This window comes from Phlebotomus papatasi, chromosome 2, assembly GCF_024763615.1.
Source record: "Phlebotomus papatasi isolate M1 chromosome 2, Ppap_2.1, whole genome shotgun sequence".
NCBI classification, from domain to species: Eukaryota; Metazoa; Arthropoda; class Insecta; order Diptera; family Psychodidae; genus Phlebotomus; species Phlebotomus papatasi.
Window position 1 is genome coordinate 11,951,626 of NC_077223.1, and position 13,519 is coordinate 11,965,144.

At 33.2% G+C, this 13,519-nt stretch overlaps 1 protein-coding gene across 1 annotated transcript; it reads left to right on the forward strand.

Annotated features, from left to right (window-relative positions):
- Positions 1 to 74: 74 nt before the first annotated feature.
- Positions 75 to 11,667, forward strand: LOC129803769 (equilibrative nucleoside transporter 4). The gene is made up of 3 exons (XM_055850552.1): positions 75 to 421; positions 502 to 898; positions 6,800 to 11,667. The coding sequence occupies exons 2-3, from the start codon at positions 541 to 543 to the stop codon at positions 8,281 to 8,283; spliced, it is 1,842 nt and encodes a 613-aa protein (XP_055706527.1). The 5' UTR covers positions 75 to 421; positions 502 to 540; the 3' UTR covers positions 8,284 to 11,667.
- The last annotated feature ends 1,852 nt before the right edge of the window (positions 11,668 to 13,519 follow it).

The following is a 13,519-nucleotide window of genomic DNA, read 5'->3' on the forward strand; positions in this document are numbered from 1 at the left end:
CCCTAACTGCCAAATCGATGAAAGCGCGTCGCCGCAGGAAAATTCACTAGGAGATTTTTCCATATACCCGGAAAACCTCAATGAGTGAGTGAGAGAACGTCAGTGAAGATTGAGGAAGAATGCACCGAGTGGTGTGTCTATAAATAAATATCTTGTTTATCGCCAAATAAATCTTCTGGTTTTTCATTCCTGTGATTGTTCCCATCAGACAAAATCTGAACATATTTTATTGATATCTATTGTCTGGGTGTACTCCCAGCCCACACCGGTGGGATTCTCCGTGTCGCACAAAAGACAGACAATGCAGTAAAAGGAGCGTAAATTCTATAATTGCAATGCTATGACTTTGTGCAAATATTCAGTAGACGACATAAAGGAATAATTAAAAGGACCTTTCTCCCCGAAGAGAACGCGTCTTGGAGTAAGTATCCATCATTCTAGATATCGAGATTTGCGAACAATACAAATGTTTGCTGAAAATTGATTAATTTCCATGTGCAGTATTTTTCCTCCGAAACTCGTCCGGGCGCACGCAAAGAAATGGAGCGGGATAGTACTCACCATGATGATGCTGAGTCTGCTGTAGACATTAGGAGCACATACGAACCCCTCGGTGGCTCCCGGCGCCATTATGAGCCATCAGAAAGTCCAGATACAGACACAAACCCGCCCAAGGATAGAAAACACATTGTGTACTTGGCTCTCCTCACGGCTGGAATAGGATTTGTCCTTCCCTACAATAGCTTTATCATTGCAGCCGATTATTGGAAACAGAGATTCCCGGACGAAAATGTGCCCCTCCATATGAGCATGACGTATGTCGTAGTCGCTTTTGCCACTGTGCTACTGAACAATGTCTTTCTCTCACTGGTCCCCTTCAAGATTCGCATTCACTTTGGTGAGTTTTTGTATTGTCTTCTAGGATTAAAAAATTACTCCGAGCTTAGGGTAAATGTCCTAATTCAAAACCATTTCCAGATGCTTTAATTTTGACAGAAGATTCAACACATTAAGTTCATATTTCTTCTGAAGAGAATTACATAAATTTGCTCCTTGACTCTTCTAGAATGTTAATGTTTAGTGAAAATTCTTTAAATATAATTTGAAAACTTCTTAAATACAAGAAAAATACGCGAGCATAAAATGCTTCAATTGGAAACAAATTAATCCAAATGGAGACAAGGGAAAGTTTCTAATTGGAGATAAGTGTAACTAAAACCGCGACGAAAGGCTTCCAAAACCTTGTTCAGTTGCTCTTGAGTGCAGGATTTGTTCTTATTCCTGGGCCTTTCTCCTTTTCCATCTAAAACAATAAGAAAATCTCTCCAAAAATATTATATTTCCGGGGTTTCCAATTGAAGCACTTGCAGACACTTCAGAAAAACCCTTTTTGTTCACGAAATAGGTAATTATTTCATTTGAAAACTTCACGTACCGTTAACAATAAAGATTAGCACTTAATTTAACTAAAATTAGCCAGAAATATGACATAAATGTTAAACAAAACGAATAAACAACAGTCACTTTATTGTGTTTTTCATTGGAAAACATGGTCGATCGATGAAAAATTCAATAGTGAAAAGGTACACTTTTAATTTTTCTGAGAAATTAACAAATTAAAATTTGTGAATATGAATGGATTTTCGATTTATTTGGAGCAAAATTAACTAAATAATGAAACTGTGGTATAGAAAATATATAAATATAATAATTTAGTACTGTATTTATCATGAAAACAGTGACGTTTCCATTTGGACTAGCAAAAAATTTCCATTTGGAGCAGGTTTTGAATTAGCTTAATTTACCCTACTTCGAAAATCACAAGTTACGTTATAAGTCCTGCGATAATGTCTAAAGGATTTTACCTATAACATAATAGGGCTTTACAGGTTGTCTGTTGCAATTATAATACTAGTCTTTATCTAAATAATTATAATATTATATTTATTTAAATCGTAATCGTAAGGCAAATCTGTTTTTACGCCCATTCAGACAATAATTAGAAATACTGGAGAGTATTCATAGTTTTTTAATTAACTTCCTGACAAATTAATAGATTATATTAATTATATTATTGTAAAAAGATAAAAATCTGTTAAGGGGGCACCAGAAGATGCTGCCAAACATGCATCTATAACGATTATAGAATTTAAATACTTTACAAATAATTACAAATTCAATTTATTTTTATAGTGTAGCCATTTAAAAGATAATTCGTCACTCAGAATTCAAAACAGTAAAACGAATGTAGGAAAATATTATCAAAATCAATGCGATGTAAAGTTTTTCGTTTGAACTGAAGAAAAGTTGAGCTTTTGATCTACTGAGTTGAAAGTTCCACAAATTGTGTTGCTAGGTCCACACAGAGATTTCTTCCAAGAAATCCCCTTCAATTCAATTTTAATTTCAAAGTTTTTAAATTTCTTTACCACAAAAAGCTTTGTATTATGTCGAAATGAAAAAGTTATATTTTATTTAAGCTTTCTCAAGAATTAATTGATCGTGATAGTTATGAGAACCTCTTTAAATTGTGATAAAAACTGAGATGAGTTATGAATTTCTTCCCCACCAGAAAAAAGATAAATATTAATTTTCGATATAAAATATTTAAATTAATAGTAAATAAGGGAAGAGCACCCCGGATCGGAATGTTAAGAGACATGCTCCATATTTACTTGAAAATATAATCCCCAAAATACTATTTGGTATTTTTGTTTATGCTAAATGGTCTATTAGTTATCCATTTAAATATATCTGTGCATTTGAATTTTTTATTTTTACAATAAATTAATAAAAAATAGGTGTAATTGCAACCTTCCACTCTGTACCTCGGATCGTCACGAATTTAATCAAATGTCTTACGGAAAATTGGTTTTATAAATTAAATCTGTGCTAATGTAGTGCATTCTTGTGAGAGTTAAATGGTAAAAAATAGATAATAATTTTTTAAAAATCATTTTATTTGAAGCAACAATACGGTATTAATCTGACGATCCGAGGAACGCTGCCGATCGCTGGTACTCTTCCCTTATATTATATATTAAACTTGTGGGAATTATTGCGTGCTCTAAATTTTTTTTAGAGTTGTGCATACGTGAAATTGTTCACAACCTTCCATATTATGCATTACATTTTCTTAAAAAATTCTACAATAATAAATGAATAGTGAGTTATCAATATTCATTTTCTTATAGAGATTATTGTTATGTTCGAAAGAATTTTCTGCTAGTTTTAACTAGAGAATTTTGTTTGAAGAAGTTCTACCCTCGATGGTTGTTTAATTTGCTCATTTTGGTCCAAAAGCCATATTGTGTTTTTCAATTTAAAAAAAATTAATGAAATTAGGTTTGAACTGATCCCACTGCCACAGTCAGGGACCTCTCGATATTTCATTTTTCCACACGTTTTTACATAGAGGCACTGAAGACTATTGGCAAGTTTTTCCTAAAGAAAATTGACTTATCAGTCTGATATATTTCAAAATGCATTAAGAGCTATCTAAAAAATACATATTTCATAGTGCTCGCCGAAATAATACAAGAACTACGAGGAAATTTGTTTAAGTTGCGGTGCAATATCTGCAAAATTTTTACAAGGAAAAGTGAAAAATATCTTCACTTTTTATTAGGCTTGATGGGCCCCTGGCCACAGTATTCACCAGATCTGGTCCACAGTAACTCTTATCTGTTTCAAAACCCGAAGAGATGGTTCACCGGTTTTACTTCTTAATTTATTATATTAGAAGGCTTCCAAAGGACTATTTTTCAGACGGGATCGACGGAATAAAAAAGTTTTAATAAATCTTAGACTCGCTATATTGACTTAGAAGGAACATATTATATTGAAAAACAAAAAAAACTAATTTGGCTAAAAAAAAAGCTTCTTTTCATTTATTTAATTCTTTTTGATTCACATATGAACATTATATTACACTCTTAGAAAAGTTTAGACATCATTACTAATGCAAATTAGTTGATCGGGTGATTATTATCAAATCTATTTAAAATGGTTCTCATAATCTTAAAACATTTTACTCGTAATAAATTTATTAGTAGTGAGAACATAAGGCAATATTTACGTGGATAAGTTATGGCAATTATTTCATAATGGTTTCATACAATTTATATTTGCTTGTGTTAATTAAATGAAATCGATATCCCAACTAATATTGGTCATTAATTCCTTTTAGTTCTCACAACTAATGCAAATAAATGGGCCTATATTTTCATAAAGTTCTGACAAATTTTTCAATAGTAGAGAGTGAATTTTTACTTATGTGTTGAAGCTTTTTCAAGCTATATAGTAACCACAACTAATATGATATAGTTATTACAGCCAATAAGATGGGTATCAACCACATATATTTAGTTATTGGAACTAATATGTTATAGTACCCGTTACTAATCTAATTTAGATATGATAACTAAATGAAAAAGATACTGTTACTAATATTGGTCAACTATTTCATTTAGTTACCCTAGCTAAATATATGGATGGGTCTATGCTTACTATATTTTATAGTTTCCATAACTGTATATGAGGTAGTTGGGACTCAATTTTTCTAAGAGTGATCAACATGGGCGTACCCAGCTAGGGGCAGGGGGGGGGGGCAGCTGCCCCACCCTAGAAGCGTAAAAAAAATTCAAAAACAAATGAAAAGCAAAAAAATGTGTTCAGCAAAAAAAAATTAAATTTGATCAGTAAAAAAATCCAAATCTTTCTAAAAATGGGCCTAATTTTTCAATTCATAGAGATCGAAACTTTCATTAAAATTCTAATGCTTTTAAATTTATAAATAATTTAGTCACTTCTCAAATTTGATGTTTTACTGCTCATTTGTACAGTGTCAATACAAAAACAGAAACTCAAAAACCATTAAAAGCCCAATAGAGGGAGGGAAGGGCAAGGCTGTTAACCGTTCTGTACTACATACAAAAATTTAAAAAAGTTAAGCGTTTTTTTAGCATATAATTTACCATATAATATGTTATTGAGAAGAAAGCAAGTTTCTCAAAATGATTCTACCAATTTTTTTATAATCTTCTCCTTAATGGCCTATACACATTGGGAAGAGTTTTTGTCAACAATTGTATTTTTGATAGAATTTTAACGTTTCCACCTAGAGAAGTGCAGAAAATTTCCTTCAAAAAAGCATTTTTTAATGAAAATTGTTCCCAATGTGTAGGGGCTTTAAGATATCTTAGAAACTTGACGTTATGGACTTCAAGTTTCTTCAGGAGATATGTTTAAAAAAAAGCACCAACGACTTCGAAAGTTTATTTGAAGCCATCAGATTTAGCAGTCAGAGGTGAAATTTAAGAATATGTAATTAAAGCTGGGGTCGTACATTGACTTTGAACTTTGATCTGTTGAGGGTCTATACGGGTCAAAAAGGCTGAAAATTGCGTATTTTCTAACTTTTTCTTCTCAACATAATAAAAAGTCTATTTAATTCAAGCTCCTAGGCATATAAAAGCATAACATTTAAACTATATTTTTTGACATTTTATTAAAAAAAAATAAAAATTCGGCCGTTAGGACCTTATTGTCGGAAAGGAATATTGAAAAATAAAACTCACTTTTCTTTAGTAACGATTACTTAGAGTAGATTCATCTGACCCCAAAAACCAATTATTTTCTTTTAGTAGATGAGTTAAACTCTTACTTGAACTTGAGGCCTTATTGGGTTTTTGGGAAAATTTAATACAAGAATATGATTTTCGGCGTATTTTTCACCACATTCCGTCTTGCAAAAGAAATTGTTGTCAAAGCAACAAAAAATTCTTCGTTCAAGTTAGTTTAACTCAGCGTTTATTAGGAAATAATTTTTTTTTGATTTTCTTTTGATTTTGGAAATTCTTAGAAGAATATCATTAATTCTCTAAAGATTGATAGTCCCTTTTTGCTTTGAAGGGTATCACGAAACGAAATGTTAAATGTTAAATGCTCACCGTCACCGCCAATGCCTAACCGTATTTCGTTAATTTACGCATTTTCATTGCAATTCTTACGCAAATTCTCAATTACCGTATTACCTTATCTCATACTTGGTGGCACTAGGTGAAAATAGTATAAGAAAATTGAATAAATAAAACGAAAATGCGATAAACGGTGAGCGAAAAACTTAACGAAAAACTGTAGCAAAAAATCCTACAGTTTTTTTCCACCGATTATCGCATTTTAGTTTTATTTATTCAATTTTCTTATACTATTTTCACCTAGTGTCACCAAGTATGAGATAAGGTAATACGGTAATTGAAAATTAGCGCAAGAATTGCAATGAAAGTGCGTAAATCAACGAAATACGGTGAGCATTTTACTGTCAATGTGATTCTGCCCTAAATATGAACTAAAATGAATGCATCCTTGCTGTAGTTATTTGGTAAAAAGTAGCGAATAATTTCTACAAATTAATTTTATTTGTGGCCAATGATATGGGAGACAATACACTTGTCCGAGGAACACTGATGATTGTTCCTTAAGAATACCTACAATTTGGGCATAGGCTAATCTCTGGTGAAAAGTAGGACCATCTTATATTAATTTATAGATCCTTTTCATCCCATTTTATGTTTAACGTTTTTTTTCAAAATAAATATTATGTACAACCCCCCCCCCCCCCCGCCAATAAAATTTGAGACTCAGTCCCCCCTAACTGAAATCCTGGGTACGCCCTTGGTGATCAATACACCAGCCCATGTTGGCCATTGTGTTTATAAGTTTTATTAGTCTCCAGTATTCATGTACATTGTTCCAAATGGGGTAATGAACTGATTAGGTGATATTTTTTATCAATCAGGATATGCGATCTCCTTCACAACCCTTGTTTTCGTGGCTCTGTGTGAAGTAGCCTGGCACATGTTTGCTGCCAAAACTGCATATTCTGTGACTCTGGCAGCAGTGTCTCTTGTGGCTATTGGATGTACTGTACAGCAATCCAGCTTCTACGGATTTGCTAGTATGCTGCCGAAGCAGTATACTCAAGCAGTAATGGCTGGAGAGAGTTTGGCGGGATTCCTGGTGTCATCCAATCGTGTGGTGACGAAGCTCCTGATAGAGAACAATCGCTTGTCCACTATGATCTTTTTCCTCACATCGAGTGTGTACATTGGGATTAGTTATGTCCTGCACACAGTCACTGTGCACTCGCCTTTTGTGCGCTACCATATCAAGGCGTGTGCCAAGATTGTCTTACAGCCCTATGAAGGCCGACCTACAGACTCAATAGATGGAGGAGATTCAACAAAATATGGTGTCCTAACACTAGATCCTAGTTCACCAACTCAGCCACCCAAGGCATTGAGCTTTAGTAATCCGGTGTACGAACTCTCAAATCCGACAGCTGGCGAGAATAGTTTGGACGCTGCACTTTCAGATGGTGGATCTCCAGATCGACCACCAGTCACAACTGAGCCCAGTGTGGCTTATAAAGTAGAACATGTGCTCACTCCCGGATCCTGCAGTCGAGGTCGCCTTGGAAATTTACGTGGTGGTTTCGAGGCTCGTTGGCGAGTAGCCCATGCCATCTATCCCTACATGGTGTGCATTGCATTGGCTTACTGTGTGACTCTGTCCTTGTATCCAGGAATTGAGGTCCAAATTGACTCTTGTGCTCTGGGTTCATGGATGCCAGTTTTGCTGATGTTTACCTTCAATACGGCTGATGTGTTGGGAAAAATACTTGCCGCTGTTCCGTATGCCTGGTCTCGACGCCAATTAACACTGATGTCGGGATTACGTACTCTCCTGGTGCCACTTCTGCTACTCTGCTGCACTCCGCGTGAGAGACCTGTTGTGAGTGGTGAAACCCCGGCATTCTTCTTCACAGCTGCTTTGGGGATTTCCAATGGATTGGCTGGCAGTCTGCCCATGATCTTGGCACCAGCCAAAGTACCAGCAACTCTTAAAGAAGTTAGCGGAAATATGATGACCCTATCCTACCAAGTAGGTCTCACAGCTGGATCCTTGCTTGGATTTATGTTTAACAAAATTCTAAGGCTCGAGGGTCCCAATCCATGTCCTACCTATCCTTACATTCCGTCGTCGCCTGTGATAAATACCACAACTATGGCCACTACGACCAGCTCCACGAGTACCCTCCTAACAACAGCTGTGCTAAATACCACGCAAAAGATCTTAAGCACAGTTCCAGCCAACACAACACTGGCTGATCTTCTTCCTGATGATATGCCACCCATCTTTTCTATCGCTTCCACAGCATTCTACAATTCTACAATGCTTCTCAATAACACATCTTACGAACTCAGTGATATTACCAACTGAGCTCACATAAATCTCTATACATATTCTCCTCCTTATCCCTAATCCTTATTTCAGGTCCAGAAAGCGCAATAATGTTGCTGAGAAACATATCAAAGTGCAATGCATTTCTGGGTACCTGAATCTTCAATACCTTCTAATACCCTAACAAAAATACTCTGTAAAGATCATTGCTATACATATATTGTAATGAAATTATTTATATACACGTATGGATATAGTGTTAAGTGGTGAGATTTAAATGCATTTAATGCATTTTTGGGGCAAAATTTCGGCTATACTGCAGTATATAAGAACAATTTATTTGTTGTGCGAATTCTTTATTAATTTTTAGGAGGGCTAAATTTAAAATAATTTGAGGATTATAATAATTTGGAGGACTATCCTTCGTTTTCGAAAGCAAATAATCAAGAGTTTTCTAAAAAAAAAGAAGCAAATCGCGAAAAATCCCATTTTAATTTAAATTTTTATGAATTTGAACTTTTTGAAAAATCACTAAAATCCTTTACTCAGGCTCTTTGATAAAAAATTACTTAAAAATTGTTCTTTAAGGAAATTCTGCTGTTTGACCAATTAAGGAAATTCTGCTCTTGGTGGAAATTGCAAAAGAAATGTTCTTATGTCAAAAAATGTCCTTAGACTTTACTAAATCGGCAAAAGTATGTGGTTAGGATAGCTCTGTTTTCATTAGATTTTTTTTAAATGAATATTGGCTTATTTTAATTTTTTTAAGGAAAACGTATCGATGCAATATTGCTTTGAAATTTTGGATTTTTTATAAGCTTTCTTGAGCTTTCATGGTAGGAAAATTACGTGAAAATACGAATCAAAAATTTGTGAAAAATGTACGGATTGATGTGTTTCAAAATCTCACTATAACCCTTTAACGACGAGACAGTTTTCGCTGACCGAAAATCAGCAATAAAAATGAAACCGATAAACAGAACTTGTAAAACGTTTTACATGTAAACTTCGAAAAGCAAAGAGAGTCTGATTTGGTGTATTTTTTGTCTCTATGAACGATAAGGACAAAAATAGCCCAAAAATTTAAGTAATTTTTCTGACAATACAAATGACTGATAATAATTTTCACTCTAACGAAAAATTTTATGTTTGAATATTGTAGTTTCCTTTTCCAAAACGGTTTTGCTTAAAAAAAAACTGGAAGAATAAAAAATATTTAAAATTAATTTTCAATATGAGAATTTAAAAATTCGTCATTTTTGAGCTTAAATATTTATCATATATAGCAAATAGGTGGAGACTTGCAAAAAATATCCTAGATTCATTCAACCTTCTACTTTGCAATTACATATAAATACAAGAAAAAAAATAACTTTAGGTAGTCAGGAAAAATTATTTTCTTTATGGGATACCGGTGTTCCAATCGTCCTTAAAGGGTTAAATCCAATTTGGATGAGCTTGACATATTTTGTTAACTAAAAGCTTACTAAAGCCAGTCGAGAAGACTTTTAGATGACGAAAATCCAAGAATATTTTTCCTGCAGTTCTTTTTTTTTTTCAAAAATTTGCCAAAAAACTTGTCCCTAAAAGCTCTTCTAAGACAACATTGCTTTGTCTTAAGAACAATTGATCAAAATCTTCCACGAAATCCTTCAAAAAAGCCATTTTTTCGTTTTTAATATTAGATTTTGTGCAGTTTCTTTTAAAATATATTATCATTTCATTAATTCATTTTTAATCCAAATCACTGAGAAAAATCCGAAAAAGTTAAAATAACATTCCGGAAATGTTTATTTTACCCTGCAGAATTGATCCGAAATCGGTGTAAATATTACCCTTTTTAGGTGTATTAGGGGTTAAAGTTACCCTTTTTTATGCTAATTTTACCCTTAAAAAGGTGTAAAATTAACATTAAAAAATGTTGATATATTTTTACACCTAAAAAGTGTCAAAGTTAGGAGGAAAAAAAGTTAATCGCACCCCCGTTGTTTCTCAGTAAATTGAATGATTTTGGGTTTTTTAAAAACCTCATAAGACCCGCTCAATAAAAGATCTTCTAAAAGTCAGTAAAGACCCTTTTTTCGGTGAAAATGCCCTTAGGGCCTATATAGTTCTTTAAATTAATTGTCGCTACGCCCTTGATAAACACTAATACACTATTCTTTCTTTAATAAATAATTTCAAAATATTCTTTTACCAATTGTTACCATTCTGATGCTTCTGCTTTAAATAAAAAAAATGCCTTTCCTTGAGCTTCAAATAGATTAAAGCTGATCCCTGTGAATATAAGGTAAAGTGCCTTCGGGTCGACCGGTTCCTCGACTCGACCGGTGGTCAATATTTGAATGTTTTAATGATGAATTTCTATAAAATTGTCACTGATTCGTATTTATTTATGAAGTAATTGACCATCATACGCCAAATATTAGTGCAAATATAAATAAATTGAATAAATAACTCTACCGGTCGAATTGAGGAACCGGTCGACTTGAGGGCACTTTACCTTATTATCCGCAAAATGCGGTAAAGTAAAGGAAATTAATGCAAAAGAACTATAATTAATTTTTTTAAACTCTCAGTGTATGATAATTTGAGATGATCCTTTATTGCTATATTTTATGGTATATATTCTCGAGGATCAGCCTAGGTTTATTTGAAGTTTTAGGTTTCACGGATATCGAGAATATCATAATTTATGGAAAGCTTTCATTTTTACAAAAACACTGCTCTATCTTTGACTTATTAGAGCAATAAAATCTCAAGAAAGCTCTTACACAATTATTCTTTGTATTATTTCTATTTTATGCTAAGATTTATTAAAAAAAAAGTATTGAAAGTAATGTTTTATGAGCTAATGTTCTAAATTAATTAATTTTATTTTGATTTTCTGTATGACAACACGATGGAGTTACATCAGCGCCTGGCAAGTTGGCCTTTTTATATAGAGCTATTTGAAGCCAATTCCTAAATTGATCTCGGACTCAGCTCACAGTGCTCCAAGGAAAAAATTTATTTAAACAAAAATTTAGTATATTTATCCCTCCATATGGAAAGGTATCTTATAATACAGAAAAACTTCTCACTTTTTAAATATTCATCATAACGATCACGAGTGCAGAAAAATTTCCATACGCTTTTGTATGTGAAAATAAGAAATTGGCTTCAACTTTGAAGGCCACTCGCCGGGGACTAGGGTTACATGGGTTCATAGGTTCTTTACAGCCAACATCATCTTATCTTCTCTCCCTCGCCTAAAGCATCCTAATAAAGTTGGAAAACAAAGAATATTGTTCTTATAAACTGCAGTGGTACTAAAATATCTTGTAATGATGGTTAAAAGTGAGTCTATCAATTATCTCTCAAATGTAGCTAATACTCCCTGATATTGATCATAAAATATAATGGAAGTATTTTGGAGATTCATTCACGTCTTTTTCTCTTTTTACTTCATAATCTTGTTGAGCTTTTAATTTTTACGTTCGTATATTTCGTCGGTTGCCTCAGCAACTGTGCTAACTGCATTTTTGCGATTTTCAGGTTTTTGCATATTCTGATATTACTGAATTTTCTCTATTAAACTACGTTATTTAAAAAGTTTGGAATTTTCTCTATACAGAGATATTTTTCCGTGAAAATGTTCTAACTGTACTATAGTCACAAAAATTTCTCTGCAACTGCGCTATCTACCAATTTTTCTGCAGTTAGCATAAAAATACATTGAAAAAAGGCGGAATTTTTTTTGTCAGCAACTGTTCTATTTGCAGTTTGTCATTTCTTATCCATCACGACTCTCCATCAAAACAAGGTAAACGTTTGCGATTTGTGATAGAGATTTTCGCGATTGTTTTGCAGGTGAAAGCAAATTAGTGATTTCGGAATTGTAAGTTTTCATTTCATTTGTTTCTTTGTAAAAATGCTTATTAATTTACTTACTAAAATTAGGATTTTGTGAGAAAAAGAAACAGGAAAAATGTTACGCAGGAAGAAAAATCATAAAGCAGCTGATCCACGTCCAAAAGAATGCAAGAAGGAATGGAAGAAGTATCTACATTTTGGGAAAGGCGTAACACGGGGTATACGATAACCTGGCTGAATTGTAATAAACATATCCCGATACGATTAATAATAATAATAATCAGGATGAACCGGATTCATCTCCTCATACTCTCATTCATGTTAGTCGATAATTCGCAAGAGATGTTCACGAGTGAACAGGGTTCATCTGAACAGCCTGAAGTCAAAAATGAGCCACATATTTCAATCGATGGATCACAAGATTCTCTGAATGGTCACCCTGGAGCAGAAATTTTCACAGCAGATGTTTTATTAACCGAAGATAAGAATATGACTATGATTTTTATTATTAAATTTTCAATAAAACAGGCGTTTTTTTTTAATTTCTAATCACATTCTGTTGTTTCTGATCTTTTTCAGTATTTTTATTTTAGAAAATCTTGACATAGCGTGTAAAAAAGAGATCTCGTCCCGAATCATGGGTTCAAAATCGACGCATAGGAAAGCTGGAATGTAATATAATAACAGCTAACGGAGAAGGAAAATAAAATTTTCACACACAGAAAAATTAAGAATATATCCTGGGAACTTAAATTGAACGTGAATCCCCGAGGCGTTTAAGTTTAGAAGCTCTGAGTGAAAGAAATGGGCTAGAATCCCTAGCTCTTTCAAATTAAGAGATCGGGAACTTAAGTTCAACATTAGCTGGAAAATGAAAAATGTCTACAGATTTGCAACTAAAACTAAATGATCAAAGGATTTAGAATTAGGGCATTGGCATTCATTGGATATTGGATGAGATTTGAAATTAAATTCCTGGGTGTTTCTGTTTAAGAATTTTCCATTTTTCTGTGTGTATGAATTTTCAAAAGAAAAAAGACGATGAGACTTTGTGCAGAAATTGAAAATGGATAAAAATCTAAACAAAATGAAAAGTCAGAAATAAAATTGATATCTCATAATCAAGTATTCTTTTAATATAATCATTTAGAACTTTTAATTGCCATATTTTTTTTTTCAATATCGCCAGAACAATTTTATAAATTCCTGTCACATATCTGGTGCCAATTTTTTTTCCATGCTTATTCTCATGTGATTCTTAAGCTTTGTGGAAGTATCCCCTTTCTTCTTTATATAACAGAGATCGTTTATTTCCCAAATATTTCACTTTCAGATTAACGTAACACTTTTAGGAGGAACCGTTTGTAGACTTTGCAGAGATCCATGAGAGCAAAATAGTGTTGATAAAAAGAAAACACGG

Excerpts from the sequence above, each read along its gene's own strand:
- LOC129803769 (XM_055850552.1), top strand. The coding sequence starts at position 541 with ATGGAGCGGGATAGTACTCACCATGATGATGCTGAGTCTGCTGTAGAC. Across the intron at positions 899-6,799 it reads CAAGATTCGCATTCACTTTG|GATATGCGATCTCCTTCACA; the intron begins GTGAGTTTTTGT and ends TTTATCAATCAG.